General features: G+C 34.9%; 1 protein-coding gene across 4 annotated transcripts in view; it reads right to left on the bottom strand.

The window, feature by feature from the left end:
- Positions 1 to 27654, bottom strand: part of SNTG1 (syntrophin gamma 1) — an 858007-nt gene that overhangs the window by 179002 nt on the left and 651351 nt on the right. For all 4 annotated transcript variants that reach the window (XM_030795196.1, XM_030795194.1, XM_030795195.1 and 1 more), the window contains one exon: positions 6928 to 6966. In XM_030795196.1, coding sequence (XP_030651056.1) covers positions 6928 to 6966 — 39 coding nt within the window. The remainder of the gene's footprint in view (positions 1 to 6927; positions 6967 to 27654) is intronic.

Below are 27654 nucleotides of genomic sequence, written 5' to 3'. Positions count from 1 at the left end.
GCAATCCATTACTGAGTATACACTCAAAGACCATGAAATCAGTATGTCAAAGAGATAGCTGCACTCCCAATAAGCAGCACTATTCACAATAGCTGAGATATGGTATCAGCTTAAATGTTCATATACAGATGAATGAATAAAGAACATGTGGCATTTATATACATATATATGTGTATATACACGTGTATATGTGTATATATACGTGTATATACACGTGTATATGTGTATATATACGTGTATATACACGTGTATATGTGTATATATACGTGTATATACACGTGTATATGTGTATATATACGTGTATGTATGTGTATATATACATGTATATGTATATATATGTGTATGTATATATATACATGTATATATGTATGTATATACGTGTATACATGTATATACATGGATATGTATATATATAAGTGTATATATGTATAGATATGTATATATATTCTTATATCTATACATATATACACATATATATATTCTTATATCTATACATATATACATGTATATATATACATATAAGTGTATATATATGTATATATTCTCTGTAGCTATACAAGGGAATGAAATCTTGTCATTCACAGAAACATGAGTGAACTTGGAGGACATTATGTTAAGTAAAATGACCCAATCATAGAAAGACAAACATCACATGATCTCACTCATCAGTGTTATCTAAAAAAAAGTTGATCTCATACAAGTAGAGAGTACAATAGTGGTTACCAGAGGCTAGGGAGGGGAAGAGTGAGGGGAGATTGTGAGAGGTTCGCCTGTGGGTACAAAGTTACAGTTACACAGGAAGAGTAAGTTCTGATGTTCTGTTACCCAGTAGGGTAACTACAGCAAATAACCATGTAGTATAAACTTCAACATAGCTAGAGGAGATTTTGAATGTTACCACCAAAATAAATGATAAATGTTTAAAGTGATGGATTTGGCAATTACTCTGATTCACTCATTATACAGTGTATGTATGATTTGAAATATTACACTGTTCCCCAAACATGTGTACAATTATTATGTTTCAATTATATAAAAACATTAATAAAAAATATTAGAAGTTTTATCAACAACAACAAATAATTACAAAGCTAGGGGACTTACACTACTCATGTTAGACATCGTAGTACTACAGTATTCAAGACAGTTTTGTATTCGTGTCACGAGATACAAATAGACCAAGGCAACAGCATTTGGAGTCCAGAAATAGGTCCATATGTATGTGATCAATTTGTTTTTTGGTTGAGGAATAATAATACAGTGAAGAAAGAATAATATTTTCAACAAATATGTTGGAACTATTGTACCCCCCCTTAAAAATAGCTTTAATCTATACCTCACTTTTGAAACAAGTGTTAAATAAAAATAAATCATAGATTAAAAATAAAAAGAATACTGTAAAAAACCTAGGATAAAAAATAGTTGAAAATTTATTTCTTGTGTTAGGCAGAGATTTACTAAATATAATTTCAAAAGCATGACTCATTAAAATACAGTGAATCGGAATTCATCAAATTTAAAAATTCTGTCCTTGGGCAACATTTGAAGAGACAATTCACAAAAGAATATATACAGACGTCAAATAAGCACATGAAAAGATGCTCAACATCATTATTCTTTGGAGAAATGTAAATTAAAATTTAACAGATCATGACACATCTATTAGAATGTCCAAAAATTAAAAGCCTGACCATAGGGATATCTATGAGATTATCTTTACCCTGCTGGTGTCAGTGTGAAATGTAAAACCCTTTGGAAAACAGTTCTGCAGTTTCTTAAAATGTTTAAAATACAGAACCATAATATCCAGTTATTACACTACTAGGATTTTACCCAAATATAATAAAAGCATAGGTCAAGACAAAGACTTTTCATAAATATTTATATCAGCTTTATCTGTAATACACTAAAACTTAAAATGAAGCAAATGTGCATTAATGGGATAATACACAATACACAAATGGTGGTAGAGCCACTGATAAAATACTACCCAGCATTAAAAAGAATGATGGATTGATGCACGCTGCTAAATGAGCAATATTAAAAATAATTATGCTGTATGAAAGAAGCCACAAAAATTCATACATACAGTATGATTCCATTTATGTAACAATCTGGAAAATGTAAAACAAGACAATTTTGCTACATTTGTTCCCTGCTCCCTCAGGATTTTGAAAATCTATATATTTAGAAAAGAAAGCCAATGAGAATTAAGACAGTTCTTTCAATAATGAAACCCAGGTACATATGTGTATAAATTCAACACACACACATATACAACTTTCTAATATTTGAATAACACTTTTCCAAGTCTTCTAGAGTGTATATTTTATTTTAACTGTAATACATACATTTTTACACAATTAGGTGTGGGCTCTTTTAGTTTAACTGTAAAATAACATTTACACCTCTTTTTCCTGGGAAATATCCATCATGTTTGTTATCAAATGATTTATGAGCTAGTTGATTTTCCAAGAGTTAATTTATACAGACACATTATTTTTTTGAGGTGGATTCTCCTTTAGATCATAAAATGCCAGCATGTTTTATCACCAAGTGTTATGAAATAGACCAGAACAACAACAGGCTCATTATCTTCAGATTGTGTGACTCTATAATGTGTTTTTAACATTTATAAATTGAATATATAAAGAACCAGGAGAGTTTCTTTCTCAAATTGAAAAAAAAATAGATTTTTGACATTCTCCCAAAATAAAGACCAATTGTCAGTTTCATTAGTAGAATATTTTGTCTAAATACACACACACACACACACACACACACACACACACATCTTCAATAAAGCTAAAATTTAATGAATTAAATATGCAACTGATTAGATTATAAATTTTAGGGTATACATCATTGTTATGTAAGCCAACATATTGCCAGAGAAAAGAGAGGGGTTGGGACCAGGTCCGGTTATAATGCCACAAAGCTTACTGTTCTTACCAAGACTCAGCTGTTTTTCTTGAATAAATGCTCCCTGGGTTCAGTGAGCCTTTGTGAATTTCCATATTTGTTAAAAGTTGATTCTATTTTTGCCATTTTTCTGTTGCTTTTATAGAGAAGCAAAACTGACAAAATTTATCCTACTCCTCTTTCTTTTCTGATGCCACTACAGAAATGGATTTTTAAAGTGTTCTGTAATTCCCTAATTCTCCCCAGCACAACTAGAGACTCTAGTCACTTTCTATTCCAGCTGCCAGCATTCTATGGTACGTACACATCTATAATAATGTGTCCAAATTATTATGGTTAGTCGAATGTCAATATTTCTATAGGAATAGCTACCAGAGCTAATATGTTATTTTAAATAAGTACAACCTTATTAATTTAAACTAATATAAATAATTTGATTACATTATTTTGTATACTGCCTAATATAAAGCTCATTATATTAATATTTTAATGACAAATTAATACTTTATAATGTTACTCCCAGGTAATTATAGAAGAAACTTATTGAAAAATGCTATTTTTGTGGGAGGAATGAGATATATTTCAGGATGAAGAAATTTCAGTTAAAAATGAGTAAAAATGACACATGTAACAAATTATAACCTAATGGTCTAGGTACATATAGTAGTGTGATATAGGCCTGGTTGTCTGGGCCTGTATATGCCTTTACTTCTAATACATTGAGAGAATTATCACAACATCACTTGACATCCATTCAGTTATCCCTATTTTGTTCATCAGCAAGACCACTGTCCCGCCTTTCATCTTTTCAACAGAAAGTTACCAGGGCAAGTTTAATTTCAGTGTGTTCACTGTAAAAATGAACCAAATCAGGTTGGGTGCTGTGGCTCACGTCTGTAATCCCAGCACTTTGGGAGGCCAAGGCAGGCAGATCACTTAAGGTCAGGAGTTTGAGACCAGTCTGGCCAACATGGTGAAACTCTGTTTCTACTAAAAATACAAAAATTAGCCAGGTGTAGTGGTGCATGCCTGTAATCCCAGCTGCTTGGGAGGCTGAGGCAGGAGAATCGCTTGAACCATGGAGGCGGAGTTTGCAGTGAGCCAAGATTGTGCCACTGCACTCCAGCCTGGGTGACAGAGCAAGACTCCATCTCAAAAAAAAAAAAAAAAAAAAAAAAAAAGAGAAACAAATCAGAATCTTAATAGATGCATCTATTAAGATTAATAGAATCCCAGATGCATAGAAAAAATGGAAAACTTATTCCTCACAAAAAATGAATTAGGAGATACACTAATATGATTTCAAGTGGAGGCAATAACTAAGATTATTTAGTTGGTTAACTAATTTTAAATGTAGGTTTTTTTTTTCATTTTTGAACTCCTATTTGGTTCTTTTACAACTACAAATTTTAGCACCATGTCCTGTTCTTGTCTTAGGATTTTGATTTCTTTATTTAAAAAAATCATGATTAAAAACATTTTGGATAGTTCTTTAGTCTCTAGATTATGCACTTCTTTATAATGGTTTATTTCCTCATATGGTTTATAATTTTGGGCCCAACCCTCTTCTTCAGACAGAGTGTCTGAAAGCCTTATGCATTCTGGAGTGTGGCAGAGTTCACGTGGAACTAATCTTAGCAGTTGTCTCAGCTGGACCACAGTGGCTTTCTCCCTATGTTTTGCTTTCATTTTAATTTCTCTGGTTAGGGTAGTGGTACCATCTGGGTAGCACAAATTGAAAATCAAATTTCAGGGAGCAGAGAACTTCTGATTCATTGTAGCTTGGGTGACTCTTAATTTCTGTTTTGATACCTAGAACATCAGGAATATGAGGGAGTTATTTAATGTATATATCATCAGAAATGGGATTATATGTGTTTTTAAATTTCAGTTCCTTAAACTGGCTCAGATTTTACTAAATAGGAAATGTACTCCAGTCAATTAATGCGTTGTTATCATACTGTGCAGTGAGTTTTCCTAATTATGCAATAATATAAATGTTTAACTATAAATTAATGCTATTTCTTAAAATTGTTCATGTACACAATGGAAAGTAGTAAGGAAAAATTCTATTAACTCTTGTTTTCAGGTTTCTTAAATAACAGGATGAATTTGTTACAATTTTCAAAACTGTGAGCTGCCAAGATAATTGAAATAAAATCTGAAATAGTTTTGAATTATATAATTACAGATTCGAAATAATTATATAATGAATAATATTAACAGGCTAGCAAATAAAAATGATGAATACTAGTGAACATCTATGCTTACATATGAATGTCAGAATATTATAAATATAGTGTTAGAATATTACAGTTTTTATTACTTGTTCTATGTGTGATTTATTCAAATTCTCACTTATTTTACTTAATACTATTCTAAACCTTGATATAAGCAAATGTGGCAAGAAGTGCTCCCAGTCAGCAAGCTGACTACGTGAGAAGTGTTAGTTGTAGTTGTCATTATGATTACAGAATAGCTTTGGGGCTATCAGGGGAATAACCACTGTAATAATACATTACACCAATATTAATATCTCCCATGTTGAGGTTAGAAAGGGCATGAGAGAGTGATGACACAGGTCTAGAGTCATTCTTAAATTTAAAAAAAAATTCACCATTTTTTATTTTGGAGAAGAACTTACAAAACAGTAGATTTCCATTTTTATAGATCTGACTATAAAACAGCCTTGTTTACTGATGGACATTATAATCTTCCCCCATAGCTGATACTTTCTTCTATTTGAGTAATTTCTTATTAATGACATTTTCCCTCTACTGGAACCCTATGAAAGCATTAAACTGTAGCTCTCAAGATGACACCTACCTTGAACTACACTTATCTGCAGTTCTCAAGATGACACCCATATGAGAATCACCTGGGACAGCATGGGAGCAACAAAGGGAGCATCCCAGGTGTCATAATAGAGCAAGTAAGCAGAAGCTGCTGGTGACAGCTCTGGTTTCCACTCTGTAAGTAAGGGCCTTAAAAACAACTACAGGCTGCTGTAGCATGTGGCAAGACACGTACATCTCTCCAACCTCTGCATTTATCCAAGATAGCAACTTGGCTCAGGGCTGAGGGACTTAAGGTAGGAGGGAGGGGACCTCTGGAGCTGAAAAGAGCTAGATCAGAGCATTGTAGACACAATTAACTCTCCAAAGCTGTTCTCTACAGTGTCCTAGTTACACATGGCTTTGGAGGCTGATCTGGGCTAGCAGCATCATACAATTTCTACAAAACATAAATTCTGTATTCCAAAGAACAAGTGTAAACATTTAGAAACTTTGATGGTAATGATAGCATAGATTGAGAACTTCACATGTACTATTATTTAATCCTCAAAATAAACTTACAGGATAGTCGCCCTTACACAAATGTTGCAGATAAGGGAACTGGGGTTTAGATAAGGAAAAGATCTTACATTTTATAAGTTGAAGAGCATTTAAACATTTTTATGATTAAAATTAATTTGTAATTTATGTATCATTTATACATAGCTATCATAGACATTTAGATTTGTCAATGGTTTCAAATCAAAGTTGATATCAATAGTAAGAAGTTTACAGAACTGAATAATCAAAATTATTTTTGTTCTATGCATTAACTTAGACTCATTTGAAATACTGTCAGCAAATTGTGAAAAATCCATTTGAATTTTGAGATAAATTAAAAGTAGGTCTCTCAAAAGTTAAGATATACTAAAACTATCATATGTAAATAAAACTCTAAGTTCTTCAACAATGTATTCAAATAAATATAATTATTTTGTAGAAACAATAATTTTTGACTTAGATACACATTTTTAAAGTACTTTTTAATATAAGTAGAGGAGCCAATATATTACATAATATGAAAGAGATAGCTGAAATGTATGTTTCTCACTGAAGATAGTAAATAACAGTACCAATTATTTCTGTCTAGAAATCAGGTAACATTATCTTCTATAATCAATAAAATTAAAGAAGTATGTCATTTAGCTTTCCAAGTATGCTTTGATCTTACCTGCTGGTTTACAGGAAAGTTTCTGTTGATTTTTTTAATCTGCAATGATAAATAAATAATATAAGTGAGAAGAACAATAGATGGTAACACAAGGTCCCCAGAATTTTATGCAGATTTTTAGTGAGTTAATATATACTAATATCCTATTCTGATATACTGAAATCATCACATATAAAACAACGTACATAGACAGATTTTTTCTTTTTAAAATTGGCTATCAAAATTATCCCACACTTCTTATGTAAACATTTTGGAAAAGATTTCCCTTTAAAATTTTTTTAACTAGGAGAAACCAAAAGCCTGTGTTCAAACAATACTAAATGATTATCTATCAAGAATGTAGAGTGTAACTTTCTGTGGTTTATTTTTTGCACTTTGAAATTATATTATATCCAATTTGTTTTAGCACTCAAGAGAACAGGGAAGTGCAATATCCAAAAGCTAAAGGATAAAGTATGTGTGTTGAACATTTTCAGTCAAGACTCCAGATAGAGTCTAACATTTACTTTAAGAAAATTTAATCAATGACATTTTATAAGAATTTAAAGTAGGTCTCCAGAGAAAGCATTTCCTCTGTCATATGCCATGGAAACAAACTTTAAAAACCTAATAAAAATGAACATTAGGTTTGGATAAAGGACATTACACAAAGTCTTTCTTCAACAGTGCTTTTGCTAAATGAAATAATTACCTTCCAATAGCTTTACAGAGAAACTTAAACATGCTAACTCTGTATGGTATACACTTATAGCAGAAGTAATGCAGACTATTTTCATTTATAAATCATGCCATTGACTTATTTTATTTTGTCCTTTTTTAGTTCCCTTTTGTCCTACTGACTAGTTTGAAATAGCAGGTCATTTAAACAGAAAAAGTACACAAAGTTGGAAAATCAACAAAGGTCACATCTACAAGAACAGATTTACTAGCAAGATATTTCTCACTTAAAATGTAAAAATAAAAGAAAATTTGAGGATATATGTGTGATCTGAGCAAGGTTAGGTACAGAAACCATGTACTTCTTACATTATTATAATCATTTCAAAATACCTTTTGGCTTTGCTAAGGAATGTGCTAAGGAATCTCTGAACCTACTCATATATGCCTTCAGCTAAAATCAGCATAGCCTGGAAATACAGATGGAAAAAGCTGATCTTTAAACATCTTTTATTAATCAATTAAAAAATCTATACTGAGTACTTTGTAGAAATCTACTTTTTGCTAGTTCATATGAATTGTTATAAAGAATTCTAAAATTCAACTAATATTTTATGTGGGCCCTTGTCTTCAATAATGTACTATGTAGCTTTGTAAACTGCAATGTTTTTTTTAATATGAAAAAAAGTCTGAACCATCTTTCTAGGAAACTTGAAGATCAGCTATGAAGGTAAACACTTCATGATAGAGAGTAGTGGTTGAGCAAAACACGGGATAGAAAGTAGTGGTTGAGCCAAACTTCTGAGCCAAGCACAGAAGTCTTGTCCTGCTAACCCACCCTTGGGAGCGGTTGCAGAATTGAGATGTTTTCTCCCACAGAGATCTACTTTCTCTCCCACTAGAGTGTTTACTAGACCATCAGAATTATTTACCTGTGAGGAATTGTTATATTATCATTTTTTGTTTTTGTTAGTTTCCCTTAGTACATACCTGACTCAACTTGGAAAAGATCAACTTATTAACTGATATGTGAATGTTACAATCTCTATCCTTTGAATGGTTTATTACATAACATTACTACTATTAAAATAATAAAATGTATGGTGTATTTCCTACCATGGCTTAAAAATAAGGCAAGAAAGTGGGAGCAATTTAGAATATAGAATATATTATGATATATTTTACATTAGAATATCTGTATCAAAAATTAGAATACAAAAAAGAGGTAGTATATTAATGACTAGAGAGAATGACAAGAGAGTGAGATGTGCCAACAACTAGAATAAAATGTAAAAAGCAATAATAATTAATATGTAGAAACTATGTTTGGAAAATATTAAAATGGCCTTTAGAAATTATGTGTAGATTGTTTTTGTAATGTGGAGAATACAAGAATAAAATAATAAAGTAGAACAAGGCATTAAGTCAATTGTTGAAGAAGTAATATTCTTTAAAGTGGAAATACTAATAAATTGTGCTCCTCTTAGTCAAATGATATCATCATAACCTTTCAAATACTTCTTCTCTGTAACTTCATAATACTTTATACTTGAACAATTTGTTATCCCAGGATTATGTAAAAATATTCAAAAAGAATGAGTCAATGCTTGAATACTGCTGTGTGTAGTATTAATAGATTTATTTGGCAAGAAAATAACTTGTGTAAGCTGATTTCTACTGAAATTTGTAGCTTTTTAATTGTGTATTAGGGTAATATAATCTATTCATGTTTATTCATGTTTCAATGGAAATATAAACTTAACTAACCAAACTACTGACTGCACAGGAATGGAAGACGGGTAATCAAAATGGGGAGTGGGATGTCCAGCACAGAAAACTCCGTCCGCCTGTTACCCTCACTGTGGCAGCAAGAAATGTGCATCCATTGTATTCAGGAATTTTTCCTGGTGTTGTAGATACAAAATAATTCCTTGTTAAGATTTAAAATCTGTACACACACCCAAATCCATTTTAAAGATAATTTCCACCTTTCCTGTACCAAGTGGAGTATAACCATATAAAACGTTCCATTTCCTAGTACTTATACTAACATTTTAAAATAAAACAATAACTAAAAATAGGTCGAATTAGAACATTTCATATCTTTAATTTTTTTTTTTTGAGTGGGAGTCTCATTCTGTCATCCAGGCCGTAGTGCAGTGGTGCAATCTTGGGTCACTGCAGCCTCCGTTTCCTGGGTTCAAGCGATTCTCCTGCCTCAGCCCCCTGAGTAGCTGGGACTATAGGCGCCTACCACCATGCCTGGCTAATTTTTTTTTTTTTTTTTGTATTTTTAGTAGAGATGGGGTTTCACCATGTTGGCCAGAATGGTCTCGATCTCCCGACCTCGTGATCCGCCCACCTCGGCCTCCCAAAATGCTGGGATTACAGGCATGAGCCATGAACTTCTATTTTTTTTTTCTTTTTCTTTTTCTTTTTTTTTTTTTTGAGACGAAGTCTCACTCTTGTCCCCCAGGCTGGCAATCTCCACCTCCTGGGTTCAAGCAATTCTCCTGCCTCACCTTTGTGAGTAGCTAGGACTGCAGGCATGCACTACCACACCCGGCTAATTTTTGTATTTTTAGTAGAGACAGGGTTTCACCATGTTAGCCAGGTTGGTCTCGAACTCCTGACTTCAGGTGATCCACCCTCCTCGGCCACTCAAAATGCTGGTATTTCAGGCGTAAGCCACTGCGCCTGGCCAAGCCGCTAATTTTTAACAGTCTAACATTTTTAAATATACACACACAGAGAGTATAAAGTAAGTGGAAAAATCACAGCAATTAAAACATATGTAGCATATACTGAACTATTTATTATGCTAAACAATAATCAATATATCCAAAACTTTATAACACTGTACATTCATTACAAATGCTTATGGTGATATTTACCGATTGATAAGATACGATGCTTACAAAATGTTCTAGTTTCAAGGCAGTTCTATGCAGTATTTTAAAAATTACATATACACACATATATATGCATACATACATATATGTATGTATGCATATGTGTGTTTGTATATTAAACATAAATATATACATTTATATATGCATATATATATACACACATACATAAAGATTGATAATTTGGGCATACATTCAGTCTTATAAATTTAGATTAATGTCTGTAAGCATGAACCGAAATTGATTTTATGTTTAATATGCATACATAAGTAGACATATGTGTATGACAATGATACTGACAGTTATAAATATAAAATTCTAACAGTTTTGTTTTTTATTTAGAGATTATTACATGAATGCTTCCTTTGCTGCTTTGTATTTTATAATTATTGTTATTTTGAAATATAACTTTTATCATTAGAAAATAAAATTAGTTTAATCTTTACTTTTTTAAAAAAAAGCTCTCCATTATTTAAAACTTTGAAAATCCAAAATGCCATCAAAACAACCCCCAGAATACACATTTTTCAAAAACACCTGTTTTATTTTCCCTGTCTCTAGCTAAACTTTTAAATCTTTCACAACATTTTAAAGGCTTATAACGATCCTCAGTCCTCAGTAATGTGTGTGTGTGTGTGTGTGTGTGTGTGTATTGATTAAATGAAATGAAGACAGGAGAGAATGTCATTACTTACTTCTAAAATCTTTTAATGACCTTCTACCAAGTGTGACTCATGGTGATAAGTGCTAGAACATGGAAATGAAAGATCCCATGCAGAGACAATGGCATAAGGATGCTTCCTGTACAGAATCCAAACAATCCAAGGAGGCTGCAGAGGGGAATGAGGATAAGTTCAACACAGGAGCTAAAATGTAGTTGCATAAGACTTTGTCAGGCTGTGCAGTCAGAGAGATCTGGTGTTGAATTCCAGCTGTAATGGTTACTAAATATCCTCAGACAGATCATTAATTATCAAATATCTAGATCCCTTCATTTGTAAAACATCAATAATGACATTAACTGCATATATTTGTTGGAAAAATTGACAGGAATATAGAGCTCAATAAGTAGTGATTATAATTAATATAAAGTAAGCTTAAATTCCGTTTGAAGGCAAGAAATGCATTTTAAAGAATGCTGAGCAAAGATGTCTTTCTTACACTGTAGTTTGCATACTCCCTTCTATTTTCTTGTCAACTCTAGACTAGGATTTGCACACTCAGGTGCCAAAAGGGTGACAATCATGTGTGAATCAGGCTGGGTGGGGAATGAACAGATAGTGGGAAAATGAATCCATTGTTGCTTTCTCATAAGTGGCACTGGTGGAATATCCTAGTGTTTATCAATTGGAGATATTAATAACATTAAATAACATTAATGGAATTAATAACATTAATAACAATATCAATAAGGCAAATTAAAATTTAATTAGAAAACCTAAAAAGATACATTAATTACAATTTAAATTTATTTTTAAAACATGGCATTAATCATATGATTAATATAGTGTCTGCTATACTATATAGTCAAATATTAAAAAATAAATATTTTTAGTAATAAGACGCATTCATAGAGCAAAGTTTTAAAAATTGTCTACTCTTGGTAGTAATACTATTTCCAAATAATGAAAATTCTAAATTCTCTGCATCATTTTAAGACCGATCTTCAAATAAGACAAATCAGCGTTTTTCAAAAAGACGTTTTCCATGTTACACTTCTCAGAAACCAATGCTAATTTTATGTTATCGGAACAATTTGTGTTATAAGTAGCTAAGAAGGGAGTATAATTTTGACTAAAATAAAGGCTGTGTTTGAACTTGAAGGCTTTTAGAGATCAAAGGGCATAATTTCTGTCCATATCACAAAACCGGCTGCTTTTGGAGCACAGTTATTTAAGCTATTAATCCTCTGGCTGTAAAAGGAGCAGAATGGCTTAGACCCGGGGTGCCCAACACATCACTCTACAAAATCAGCAAGAGCTATAAATGACCACAAAATAAAATGGATTCAGATAAATGAAGGCCACGTTAAGCCTTTTAAAAATGAAAAACAGAAGATAAATTCATAAATTATATTTATCTCTGCTTGATTTCTTGGAAACTCACTTTTCAGCCAGCTGCCAAACCATACGGTCTTGTTTTCTTGTGTTCTTGTTTCAGGTAGCAGACAAGTAAGTTCTATCTATGAAAATTCTGTATGAATGACCCAGAGCCAATGCCTGCGCCTTCTTCCCAAATACCGGCCTCAGGCTTCCTTGACTGAGAACACTTTCCATTCCAAGCACTTTGGGCTTTCCAGGCAGAGAGAAACAAACAACGCACGGACCCAGTGCCCACCCCGGTCAGTGGCTGTTCGGCACGACACAGCAGAAGGGCAGCTCCATCTGCAGGGACTTCATCGTCTTTGACTTGCACAGTTGTGGTCAGTGCCAGATCACAGTAAGAAGACTGGTATTCTTCTCCTACAGGCACACTAATGCATCATCCTTCCACCACCAAAGTAAATCTTAGCAATCATGTTTCTTTCCAGATACTGTCTAAACTAAAACCTAGAGGGCTACCACTGTTCAGGTGCTGTGCTGGGATATGCTTGTGACAGCAACATTGTTGTCTGTTTCAGGAGCTAGTGTGGACTCTCTCAGTGTCATCTAGAACGCACCATTGCACTGCAGCCCAAGAGACAGTGGGAAACTCCATCTCAAAAAAAAAAAAAAAATCAGAGAAATGCAAATCAAAACCACAATGAGACACCATCTCACACTAGTTAGAATGGTGATCATCAGAAAGTCAGGAAACAACAGCTGCTGGAGAGGATGTGGACAAATAGGAACACTTTTACACTGTTGGTGGGATGTAAACTAGTTCAACCATTGTGGAAGTCAGTGTGGCGATTCCTCAAGGATCTAGAACTAGAAATACCATTTGACCCAGCCATCCCATTACTGGGTATAGACCCAAAGGATTATAAATCATGCTGCTATAAAGACACATGCACACATATGTTGATTGTGGCACTATTCACAATAGCAAAGACTTGGAACCAACCCAAATGTCCATCAACAATAGACTGGATTAAGAAAATGTGGCATATATACACCATGGAATACTATGCAGCCATAAAAAATGGTGAGTTCATGTCCTTTGTAGGGACATGGATGAAGCTGGAAATCATCATTCTCAGTAAACTATCGCAAGGACAGAAAACCAAACACCGCATGTTCTCACTCATAGGTGGGAATTGAACAATGAGAACACTTGGACACAGGAAGGGGAACATCACACTCTGGGGTCTGTCATAGGGTGGAGGGAGGGGGGAGGGATAACATTAGGAGATATACCTAATGTAAATGAGGAGTTAATGGGTGCAGCACACAAACATGGCCCATGTATACATATGTAACAGACCTGCACGTTGTACACATGTACCCTAGAACTTAAAGTATAATTAAAAAACAAAAAAAGAAAAGAAAAAAACAAATCTGATGAAACTTACCTGACCTCTAGCAGAAAAAAAAAAAAATGCTCAGCATTTTGCTATTTACTCACAGTTCCAGGGGATTTATAGACACTTTGAAACTTTATAGAGACTTCCAGCAAAAAAGAAAATTCATATTACTGCATAACAAACATTTTATTTGACCTATTTCCTTCCATTGGGTAGTAAAATGTATTGTGAATATCCTTCCTCAGAGAGGATGACTATCGCAAAAAGGAACTGAGGCTGAGTGATATGTCTATGACAGAGGGCTTTGCAGCTCCAAGAATTTTTGATGCTAGAGTTATTTTCTATCATATAAATTGGTTTAATGGCTCATGTATTTTCTTTTTTTTTTTTAAGTCCCACTCTGTCGCCCAAGTTGGAAGCAGTGGTGTGATCTCAGCTCACTCCAGCCTCCGCCTCCCAGGTTTAAGCAATTCTCCCACCTCAGCCTCCCAAGTTGCTAGGATTATAGGTGCTGCCACCATGCCCTGATACTTTTTTGTATTTTTAGTAGAGACAGAGTTTCACCATGTTGGCCAGGTTGGTCTCGAACTCCTGACCTCAGGTGATCCACTTGCCTCGGCTTCCCAAAGTACTTAAGATTACAGGCATGAGCCACCACGCCTGGTCTCATGTGTATTCTCAAAGAACATAACTAGATTCAGAATGGTGTGACCTACACAAAGGAAACAAAATCTAAGTAGTGTTAAGTTCTTATTTTTTTTAGAACATAAAATATAAAATCCAATTTTTTAAAATATCAGTTTATTTCATTTTATGCTGCAATTGTGATAAGGAAACTCATTGGGTCATTCTTATAATTATCTTTAATTTCTAGAAAACTGTAGGCTCTTTGAGCTTGGGAATTCTGTATTCTTCTATCTTTTAATTCCCAAAATATGTGATTTTAGTTCTATGAATGACCCAAAACATAGAACAGAAAGTTAAAAATGACACTTTTGTGTAGTATTTACTTAAAAGGACATTCATTAAAATATGCTATTCAAAACCAAGCCTAGGTCATCATATTTGCTTAAATGGGAACCTCCAGACTTATTCAATAAAAAAATATGTTATGCTTGAATTTCTGTGTTTTTCTAGAATCGCATTGGAATATTTTCTGCTAAAAGAAAAGTTGCAGTACCTCAGATAAATCAGACAGGATGACACTTTCAGATGTATAGTACGTGCACACACACACCCCCACACACCCATGCACACTAAAAATGTGACATGTGCTTAATTATATCTTTATTTCCTCTATACTACTTATCAGTATCGAATAACTGCTTATTTTAATATTTTTTATAATTTATTTGCTCCCCTCATTAGAATGTAAGTTTTGGATCACAGACTTCTGCCTGTTTCAGTCTATACTGCACCAACTTGCACCTAGAGAAGGCCTAGGTCTTAGTAGGTGCTCAATTAATATTTGTTGAATGAATGAAGACAGAGAATAGCTCAGTTACAACAAAGTTAAACTCATGAATTTGAAGTTTAACTTTGCCTTGAAAGCTAATCACTTAAAAAGCAAAACAAACAAGCAAGCAAACAAACAAACAAAATCAAACAACCAAAAACCCTCTAAGTTCTTGAGTCTTAATGTCTATAGTGTGAAACCTGCAGATACTGGATAATTGTTTTTGTCAGATCCAGACAAAATAGGGCTGGGAAGACATGAAGGAGAGAGAACTCATGATTACATGTCTGAGAAAAGAACTGTTTCCAAGGACTCTCTAAAACTCCACAAGAAATTTCTTAACCTCCTTCAAGCATCTTCTCCTTTGCATGGCTTGCAAATTTTGCATGTATACTTATGTTTGTATGACAAGGTCTATCACTAGACATTCTTTAGTACTTTCATATTTTCAATAAGATGCTTTGCCAAGAACACTTGCCTAGTAAGGACATCTCCAACAACGAACTGAGCTTGAGCCTCTGAAACCAAAGAACTTTGTTTCTAAGCAACTTATGTAATCCCCTCCCATTGTGCCAATAAAAGCTTCCATTTCCCCTTCCCTCACTTGATACACTGTGGCATCCCAGGTTTTAATCCTCATATTTCATTCCTGAGTAAACTCAACATATTTGGAGATACTAATCTCTAATTTTTTTTTAGATTGACAATAGTAATTCTGATGGCTTCAAAATGTAGAATTCATACCATGCATACAAGATTTGAAAAGAATATTTATAATTTAAAAGGAAGTTCTTATATTACAATAATAATTGTTTCTGGGCTGAAATGAAACATGGAGAGAGAGAGGTATTTGAAGTATCAGTAGAAAAGGTAGGGTAAATATGATGAAATTTAAATTGATTTCTGTTCAAAAAAGAGAGATGTAGTCTTATGAAACATGACCATAGAGTTTATTGATTCTTAAATATAACCTTCTCAGTAGGATTTCCTAGCATCTTTTCACTCCTTATCACTGATGACTTCTGCAAGCGATCTACCTCCTTTAGTTGCACAGCAGATTTTGGAATTTAGTCATCCTATTTATCATTTAACACAAAAGAACACCACAAATGCAAGTGCACATTCTTGTAATTTTATGTGCTCTTGATAAGATGGGGATGATGAAGAATAATATTTTAGGTTTGTCTTTCTATTATATATGCTCCTATTGTTTCTACAGTAGCATTTAAAAAATGTAAATTTGAAATGGCCATTTTTTATTTAAGTAATTATACACTGTTCATTACTTCAGAAACAAAAGAGCAAAATCACATATAATTCAAATCCTTCCACATCCTGGCCTGTGTGTCTCTCAGGAGTCACTTCTGCATCAGGTCCTTGTATGTATGAACTCCAGGATGTGGGCCCTGTCCTGCCACAGCACAGTGTCTTTGCTCATGTTCACTCTCCCCAAGCCCACTCTATTAGTCCATTCTCACTCTATTAATAAAGACATACCCAAGACTGGGTAATTTATAATGAAAAGCGGTTTCATTGACTCACAGTTAAGCATGACTGGGGAGGCCTCAAGAAACACAGTCATGATGGAAGGGAAAGCAAAGACATCCTTCGTCATATTGTGGCAGCAAAGAGAAGTGCCAAGCAAAAGAGGGAAAATCCCCTTATAAAACCATCAGATCTCCTGAGAACTCACTCACTATCATGAGAACAGCATGAGTGTAACCATCCCCATGATTCAATTACCTCCCACTGGGTTCCTCCCATGACACATGGGGCTAATGGGAACTATAGTTCAAGATGAGATTTGGGTTGGGACACAACCCAACCATATCATTCTGCCCCTGGCCCCTCCCAAAATCATGTCTTCCCACTTCAAAACACCATCACGCCCTTCCAACAGTCCCCCAAAGTCTTAACTCATTCCAGCATTGACTCAAAAGTCCAAGTCCAAAGCCTCATCTGAGACAAGGCAAGTCCCTTCCATGTATAAGCCTGTGAAATCAAAAGCAAGTTAGTTATTTCCTAGATACAATAGGAGTACAGGAATTGAGTAACTACACCTGTTCCAAATGGGACAAATTTGTCAAAACAAAGGGGCTAAAGGCCCCATGCAAGGCAAAATCCAATAGGGCAGTTGTTAAACCTTAAGTATCCAAAATGATCTCCTTTGACTCAATGTCTCACATCCAAGTCATGCTGATGCAAGAGGTGGGCTCCCATGGCCTTGGGCAGCTCCATCCCTGTGGCTTTGCAGGGTATAGCTCCCCTCCTGGCTGCTATCACAGGCTGACATTGAGTGTCTGTGGCTTTTCCCAGCACAAGGTGCAAGCTGTCAGTAGTTCTACCATTATGGGGTGTGGAGAATGGTGGCCTTCTCACAGCTCCACTGGGCAGTGCCTATCCCACATTTCTCTTCTGCGCTGCCCTAGCAGAGATTCTCCATGAGGGCTCCACTGCTGCAGCAAACTTCTGCCTGGACCCTGAGACATGTCCATACATCCTCTGAAATCTAGGCAGAAGTTCCCAAACCTCAATTCTTGTCTTCTGCGCATTCACAGGGCAAACACCACATGGAAGCTGCCAAAGCTTGGGACTTGCATCATCTGAAGCAACGGCCTGAACTGTGCATTGGCCCCCTTTTCTTTTTTATTGTACTTTATGCATTGGCCCTTTTTAGCCATAGCTGGAGCAGCTGGGATGCAGGGCATCATGCCCCAGAGATGCATATAGCAAGGGGGCCTGGACCAGGCCCAGAAAACCATTTTTCCTTCCTCTGTGACTGTGATGGGAGGGGTTGCCATGAAGGTCTCTGACATGCCCTGAAGACATTTTCCCCATTGTCTTGGTAATTAACTTTCAGCTCTTCACTACTTATGCTGATGTCTGCAGCCTACTTGAATGTCACCCTAGAAAACGGGGTTCTCTTTTCCATTGCATTGTCAGACTGGAAAATTTCCAAACATTTATGCTCTGATTCCTCTTTGCTGTCTAGAAATTTCTTCCATCAGATACTCTAAATCATCTCTCCCAAGTTCAAAGTTCCACAGATCTCTGGGGCAGGGGCAAAATGCCACCAGTCTCACTGAATAGCAAGAGTGACCTTTACTCCAGTTCCCAACAAGTTCTTCATCTCCGTCTGAGACCATTTCAGCCTGGACTTCATTGTCCATCTCACTATCAGCATTTTGGTCAAAGCCATTCAACAAGTGTCAAGAAATTTCCTAACTTTCCCACAACTTTCTGTCTTCTGAGCCCTCTAAGTCTCTAGGAAGTTCCAAACTTTCCTACATTCTCCTGTTTTCTTCTGAGTCCTCTAAACCGTTCCAAGCTCTAACTGCTACCCAGCTCCAAAGTCCTTCCACATTTTCAGGTATCCTTATAGCAACACCCCACTCCTGAACCAATTTACTGTATTAGTCCGTCTTCACACTGCTAATTAAGACATACCCAAGTCTGGGTAATTTATAAAGGAGAGAGATTTAATTGACTCACAGTTCAGCATGACTGGGGAGGCCCTCAGGAAACAAAATTATGGCAAAAGGGGAAGCAAACACATCCTTCTTTACACGGCGGCAGCAAGGAGAAATGCCAAGCAAATGGGGAAAAGCCCCTTATAAAGTCATCAGATCTTGTGAGAACTCACAGGCTATAATGAGAACAGCATGAAGGTAACCACCCCCATTATTCGATTACCTCCCACAATTAGGTCCCTCCCACAACATGTGGGGATTATAGGAACTATAATTCAAGATGAGATTTGGGTGGGCACACGGCCAAATCAGATCACTCACCAAAGCTCACTTTATCCCTCTTTTATTTTTCTCTCCCTCTTTTGTTCCTTCCACCCTCCCTTGCTCTTGCTGTCTCTCTCTCTCTCTCTTTCTCTCTCATCCTCTCACTTTTTCACCTAGCAAGAATCTATTTTATTTTCATGTTTAGCTGAGGCACACAGAGATTAAATATCCTTTAATTCACCCTGAAATTGGCACCAGCTAATTGAGTCTGACACAAAGGCTATGCCCATGTACCACATAATCGAAACCATATCTGCCATGAAAGCTTTTCTGAGGACTCAGAGAGAATGTCCAGTGACTTTCTCTTTGGGTCTACATTTCCATCTGCTATTCCTCTTGCTGCATGTGTTTACTAAATGCAGTGTAATCCTTAAGAAGAGAGATGTGTCTTATTCGTTTTAACTTCCCTCAGTCTAGCAGAATGTCCATATGACCCTAACAAGAGTTATCAGAAAAAATTAGCTATCTTTTGAGGTAAACTGTATGCCACTTTTATCTTTTCAAGCGCTTTGAGGATTCTAGCTCTAAATAAACATAATGCCATTTTCTCTTTCTGTGCTCTTGGTGCTTTGCAGCTTATCACTGAGGACTGGACTTTGAAAATCTGTAACTGGTCAGGCTTCTTAATTCTTCTTTTACTAGAAGCTGATTTAACCTCTTTCTTTGTATAATCTCAACATCTTGTAGTTCGTTAAAGAAACCTCATTTTCTACTTTGTCAATGATTTCAACATAAGTAAAAGAACAACACTGCAACAATAATGGAAATCATCAAATTAGTATATTTTCTTGACTAATGAGGGAAGTTAGCACTAAGATTGGACACACTCTTGCTTTGCCAACATATAACACAGTGTTTCATATTTATTATGTTTTCTAAAAATGTATTTTATGTCAAATCTCAATGTATAAACATTTAAAGAAGAACTAACACCAATCCTTCTTCAACTTTTCCAAAAAATAAAAAAGGAGCATTTCCTAACTCATTTTGCAAGGCCATTATTACTCTGATACCAAAGCCAGACAAAGACACCACAAGAAAAAAGAAATAAAAAAATTATGGACCAATATTATTTATGAACCTAATGAAAATATCCTCAACAAAACACTAAGAAAGTGAATTCAATAGCACATTCAACAGCGCAACAGCACATTAAAAAGATTATATACAATTATCAAGTGGGTTTTATTCCTGGAATGGAAGATTGGTTCAACATATGAAGATCAATCAAAGTAGTTCACCACATTAATGAAATGAAAGCAAAAAGCACATAATCATCTCAACTGATGCAGAAAAGGCAATTGACAAAATTCAACACTCTTTTATGATAAACACACTCCACATAGTAGAAATAGAAGGAAACTACCCTAAAGGAACATAAGCCATACATAAAAACCTCCAGGGAATATCATACTCAATGTTAGAAGACTGAAACCTTTTCCTGTGAAAAGGATAATATGTTCCTATGTGATCAGGAACAAGACAAAGATGCCTGCTTTTCACCATATTATTTGACACAGTACTTCAAGTCCTAGCAGGTGTAATTAAGCAAGAAAAAAGAAATAAAAGAGAGAATTGAAAAGGAAAAAATAATGTTATCATTGTTCATAGATGATATGATCTCATATGTGGAAAATTCTAAAGCTTTATCCAAAAGTAATTGTTATAATTAATAAATTTAGAAAACTATCTGATTACAGATTCAACATGCAAAATAAATTGCATTTCTATGTAATAACTGAACAATCTGAAAAGAAAACATAAAATTTTTATTCATAATAGTATCAAAAGTACCAAAGAGAATAAAATACTTAGGAATTAAGAGGTGAAATTCTTATAAAATGTAATCTACAAAACAATTCTTAAAAAATTAAACAATACAAATAAATGGAAAAAATTCCATCTTCATAGATGTGAAGACTTAATATTATTAAGATATCAACACTACTCAAGGGAACCCACAGATTCCCTGCAAACCTTATCAAAATTTCAATGAGGTGTTTTACAGAAATAAAAAATCTATCCAAAAATTTGCATGGAATCTCAAGGGCCCTCATGAATTGCGAAAACAATCTTGACAAAGAACAATACCAGAGAACGCATATTTCTTGATTTCAAAACTTCCTACTACAGTAAACTATGTGGTATAGATCTAAAAACAGGCACATAGATACATAAAATACAATAGAGTCCAGAAATAAGCCCTCATATATGCTCAAATAATTTTTAACACAGGTGCCAAAACCACTCAATGGAAAAAAGACAGTTGTATTAACTAATGATTCTAAGAAAACTGGAAATTCACATGCAAAAGCATGAAGCTGGACCTTCCATTACATTATATTCAAAAATTAACTCAAAGACCTGAACATAAGACATAAAGCTGTAAAACATTTTCGGGATGCATGCAATTGGCATCCTGAAAGAAAAGCAGAGAGAGAATGGAGTAGTATGGAAGAGCTGAGAATTTTCCAAATGGATAAAGCCATTAATCTACAAATTTAAGAAAATCTACTGACTTTGACCCCACCATAGTAAAACTGCTGAAAAATAAGGAAAGGAAAAACAATTGAATACAGACAGAGGGAAAGAGGAACTATTTCAAGGAAACAAAATTAGGCTGAACGAAGTTTCCTGGAAGAAGACGTGAATGAACATTTCTGTGATCTCTTCATTTAGAAATATTTTTTTAGAAATTTCCAGAAATAGTCTATGAGATTCACATTTGAAAGACCAGTACATGTTTGAAGAATACAGAAAAGGAAACACAGACTCACATTTGGTTTGTCTCCTTGTGGCTCACACTGTTCCACTGCCGACCCTGCACACTAGCCCTACAGAGGACACACAAGCAATCAATGATACAGAGGTAGCAGCAGTGCCCTCATGGAGAGTCATCCAAACCTTAAACCCCAAACACCTGCAAGAAATTTGGCACCCAACATGCGGATCAGAGAAGTAAGGGCCTCAGGCTTGCTACTTTGGTATGGTGGAGTCTGGAAAACAGAAAAGGAGCTGAGGTGTGTTTGGGCATGCTACGCAGTCACTCAAGATTCCACCCACAAATGTAGAGGAAAATGATAGCTCTGTCAATTGTTATTCTCACACTGTTATTAGCAGGCATATTTTAGAAGTAGGTGTATTTGGCCTTGCGATGGACTAATCAAATTCAAAGAAGGTCATTTCAGTAGAAAAGTTAATGTGAACACTACATAAAAATAAATATTCAAAAAGTGGGCTATTCATAAAGCCCCCATAAACAAACTTGAAAACAAGAAAACATTCCAAAATGATTAATAGCTCCACTATATAATAAACTCTTCTTAAAAATACATATGCTCTCCTTCATAGCCGTAGGACTGAACAGACTAGATTTGACATAATTGCACCACCACACTCAGTACCTAGTGCCCAGAGTGCCAAACAAACATGACCAAACAGAAAAGGACACCTATGTAAGAGAAAATTCATAAAAATGTGAAAATGTGAAATGCCACTTTTGCATATGATCAAACATGAATAGATTAAAACCAATAATGTGATCTTAACCAATAAGGGCCAAACATTGAACAGCATGTTAATAGTTTCACACATTGTTATCATGTGACATAAAGTCAAGCTAGGTTCATGAGAATAAAAAAATTCATGCTCTTATGCAAATAAATAATCAGCAATGTTTTCACTGACTAGCACACCAAAAAATCCATAGGCTTTCATTGGATTAATAAAATATTTTAAATGACTTACATGTCAAATATTAATCCATTCATAAGTTATTATATCATATTCACAAAAAGCCAAACATCTATTAATCCATTAAGAGTGGGTAATCTCAGAATATGATTACTGTTCTGAGGAAGTGTTTATGATCATATATTAACTTAACAAAAGATAATACCGTAAACATAGGAAGCTGGCAATTTTGTTTTATATGTGTAAAGAAAAATACACATTTTCAAGTATATGTAATATATACTTAATAAACAATATTATACTAATAAACCATTATTGTTGCTACATGTTTCACTTTAATGTTTTTCTGCACTTTACTATATTTCTAAAGTAAAAATATAATTAAGGCACATGTTTAAAAAATATCTTTTACCAACCATAAGCAAACAGAATTCCATGCTTTATTTCCAAAAGATAAAAATATCAGGTAAATATAGATTTACTCTTTCAGAAACTGGAGTTTGAATAGTATTTTTAAGTGAAAGAATATACTAAATACCTAAGATGAAAATAATCTTCATATTCTGTTTGAAATGGAATAGTAAAAAATAGTATTTTAACATACTTATGCCTGAGGCTGCAGTTTTTTTAGTTTTTGCAATCAGACCTTGGTAATGACCTTGAGCAGTAGAATATAAATAACTTCCACATGCTTAGCTTTCCAATAATGGAGCCCTAGGCATAAATGGTTGAGATGTTACATGTAATTACTGAAAATAATATTTGCTGAATATCATATATATTTTTCCAGACATTAAAAAATATTAGAATTAAGATCATCCTATTTTATTAAGAACTTTTACCAGTTATTCTTCCTTGTTATTTGATTCTATCACGTTTTTTTTTTTCTTACAGGAATCACTAGCATTAATGAAACCTTACATTTAAAAACAGTTATTAAAGAAATAAGACTATTATATATAAGAAGTATACTTCTATGTTATTAAATTTTAAGTTAAATTAAATAGAAAACTTTTTCATTAGACATTTTTTATTGGAACTATGATTTTAAAATTTGAGTATTCTGTTTCTAAAACATGGGGACAAATATAAAGTTATGGAATGCATATATTACAAATCAAACAATTATGTTTCATACTCAAGAACTGAAATGATAATGAGAATTCTCCTGTTTATCAAATTACTAAAATTTATAAACTACATAGTTGTCAAAATTAAATATCTGCTTAGATATTATGGACAACATTTAAAGGAATAATATTCACTTTGAGGAAATCCTTGGGAAAATGACAAATACGTAAACTTTTTTTTCTTAGAAACTCATTCCACTGAATGTTAATAATGGTAACCTCTTAAAGTGGTTAAAGTAAGTTCAATTATTGTAGATCCATTAAATAGAGCCAGTTTTACAACTGATTTTAATAAAAATCTGCTTGGAATTAATTTACTTAAAAAATTTAAGAAACAGAAGTGCACATTTGTTTTAAATATTGTCCTGTTTCTTAAATCCCTGAATTTTGTTTATTAACTTTTAGCACCATTGATTTAGCAGTAATTTGTAACGTACTTTTAGTAATAATAATATTCTCTTTTGATAACCTATTTAGACCAGCAGGGAAATTCAATCAAATTCAAATATTGCTTTAAAAATATTCCTCTTTTCTGAATTTAAATGCCCTTAAGGATAGAATTTTTTAAAATTAGGTTGCCAGTTTAATCAAAGATCTTATATGTTTAAATTGTATCTTAATGATACTAATTTTTTAATTTCCAGCTTTCATATGCAAGACACCTTGATGACTGGGGAGGTGTGCTCTCCAGATGGATGATGCAGGATGCTGTTTACCAGGGTATATTTTCTGGTGAAAATCAATCTTGAAGATTTAACCAAAAAGCTAGAAACATTCCTCCAATTTTTTTAGAGATGTGTGGCCAATGCTATTTAACAAATGTGTTAGGACCTAGAGAGATCATTATTCTATAGATATAAATTCACCCGACAAATAATGACATTAGTGTGAGGACACACGATGACCATATATCACCTCTAACTGTTGAGAAAACCCTACTTTCACCATGAGGAGGGAAGAATTTAAACATGACTTTTGCTTCTAGATCTCACATTTCAGCTCGTATTTTTCCTTTTATGCCCTTTTACTTTGGTTATTTCTCATGACTACGTATAAAAATTAAAATCAGTCCATGTTGCTTTTCAAAACATATCCATTAGTAGTAAATCAATGCCTTAGGATGATTAGATATTATATCTGAATGAGCTTTTTTAAACTTTATTTTCCTATAACAAGAATTATCCAATTTTATCTGTCTCAGTCACCATTTTAAGATTAGCACACGCACACACATACAACTGTGAATCAGGAGCCTGAAAGTAGGTTGCAATCACTTACAAATATCTATGGGTATATGTTCAGTGTCGAATCATTCATTTTTGCATGAATTCACCAAACATCAGAAATGACTCCCTCTCTCTCTCTCTCTCTCTCTCTCTCTCTCTCTATATATATATATATATATATATATATATATATCAAATACGTGGTAGAAACAAACGTGCAATAAATAATCCTAAGTCTCTGAGATGACTATTATAACAAGATGCTACAGGAGTATGAGAAGAAGGGGAATCTTCTCATAGGGACAGTTGTACCCACCTAGCACAGTCACCGCGGGCTTCAGGAAATAATAAAAATTGTTTTTTGTTTGTCAGTATTACTTTTAGTCATAGGTGAAGAAAATAGTTTTACCATTGCTATATTATTAGCCAGTATTCTATAAATGAAATGCACAGTGCTCATACATAAGAAGCTCAAAGCACCCTCAAGTGACATGTGTGTCCACCTCTGCTCCCTCATCAAGGGTCCTTGGCTTTGAAGCTCCATTTTAGAATGAGGGGTTTCTAAAACATGTTCAGTGGAGTAACTGCCCACTTAAAGTGATTTCTTTTGTAATTTTCTAATGGCCTTTCATCTACCTACTTAACACAATTCACTTACACCTCTTTACTCCTATGCCTGGTAGGCAGTGAGAGCGAATCACCTAGGGAATATTCAGTACTCTGCAATAAACATTTAGAGGTGAAAGGTGTTTCCTTAGTCCTGCTTCCGTAGAAATAGAGTGTGAGGCAAAGTCTCACATGTTAACAATTGATTAGGGAAGACATTTGAGCTTAAGGAACTTAGGGTCATAGGTGAAGGCCAGCAAGGCAGGCCAGCAGAAAACAAATATGAGGTGGGAGTTCTCGGATCCCTGAACTGGCCTCAGCTTCTCAGTGAAGCACTGCTTCATCAAGTGTGCTTTCGCTCTGGGGCCTGTGCCATCACTGCACTCCCAAATCCAAACAGCTCATCTATTGAGCAAGAGTGAGCAAATTTATCAGCAGGCTGTTTCTTTGCCCTGGTCTTTCACTGGACAAAGTATGTCACCTGGGGATCAATTACCCCACATTCCTTCTGTGTTCTCTTGAGCCCGGGGCAGGAGGCAGGTCCCAGGGAGTCAGCTTCTGTCTCTTTGGGTGTGATGAAGGCCATGCTAACTCCAGCCCTAGGCACTGAAGGAGACTACGGGGTGGCCCCTGTGCAGTCATAGTTCCAGGGCTGCTGAAACGCTAATAGCTGGGGCTGCCCTGGCCAGAAAGACAAGCAAAGCAAAGAGGGGCCTGGGGGCAGGCAGGCAGGGCCCATTGGACAAAAGGGTGGTGGGGGCAGACGGAAGGAAACTATGTTTAGGAAAACTGCTCCATTCCGTTATGACTTCATTATTTATGACAGATGCTGGCGAAGGGGTGGAGAAAGGGGAACCCTTGTACACTGGTGGTGGGAGTGTAAATTCATACAACTACTATGGAAAACTGTGTGGAGGTTCTTCATAAATTAAAAATAAGAGCCAGGGGTGTGGTGGTTCACACCTGTAATCCCAGCACTTTGGGAGGCTGAGGTAGGCAGATCACAAGGTCAATAGACTGAGACCATCCTGGCCAACTTGGTGAAACCCTGTCTCTACTAAAAAATACAAAAATTCTACGGGCACGGTGGTGCATGCCCACAGTCCCAGCTATTCGGGAGCCTGAGGCAGGAGAATCACTTGAACCTGGGAGGGAGAGGCTGCAGTGATCTGAGATCATGCCACGGCACTCCAGTCTGGTGATAGAGCAAGACTCCACCTAAATAATAATAATAATAATAATAATAATAAAAAACAAGGCTGGACGTGGTGGCTCACCCTGCAATCCCAGCACATTGGGAGGCCAAGGCGGGTGTATCACCTGAGGTTAGGAGTTCAAGACCAGCCTAACCAATATGGTGAAACCCCGTCTCTGCCCAAAATAGAAAAATTAGCTGGGTGTGGTGGTGTGCACCTGTAGTCCCAGCTACTCCACAGGCTGAGATAGGAGAATTGCTTGAACCCTGGAGGCAGAGGTTGCAGTGAGCCGAGATCGCACCACTGTACTCCAGCCTGGTGACAGAGCGAGACTCTGTCTATAAAATAAAATAAAATAAAATAAAATAAAATAAAATAAAAATAGAATCACCATATGATTCAGCAATCTCATTAGTGAGTATATATCCAAAGGAGAGGAAATCAAAGCAGATGTTTTGGGTTGTGGTAAATAAAAATCAGCTGATAATTTCTAATATTAAAACTTGTTAAAAAAATTAACTTCTGGTGAGTACTGTTCCAAGCTACAAAGCAGGCTATTATACTGAAATATTTCACTTTCCTGACATAATTCTTGAAATAAACTCTAATTATATA

The sequence above is a fragment of the Nomascus leucogenys genome, chromosome 16 (assembly GCF_006542625.1).
Source record: "Nomascus leucogenys isolate Asia chromosome 16, Asia_NLE_v1, whole genome shotgun sequence".
NCBI lineage: Eukaryota > Metazoa > Chordata > Mammalia > Primates > Hylobatidae > Nomascus > Nomascus leucogenys.
Note: the sequence above shows the minus strand (reverse complement) of the source record. Positions and strands in the feature narration are given on the sequence as shown.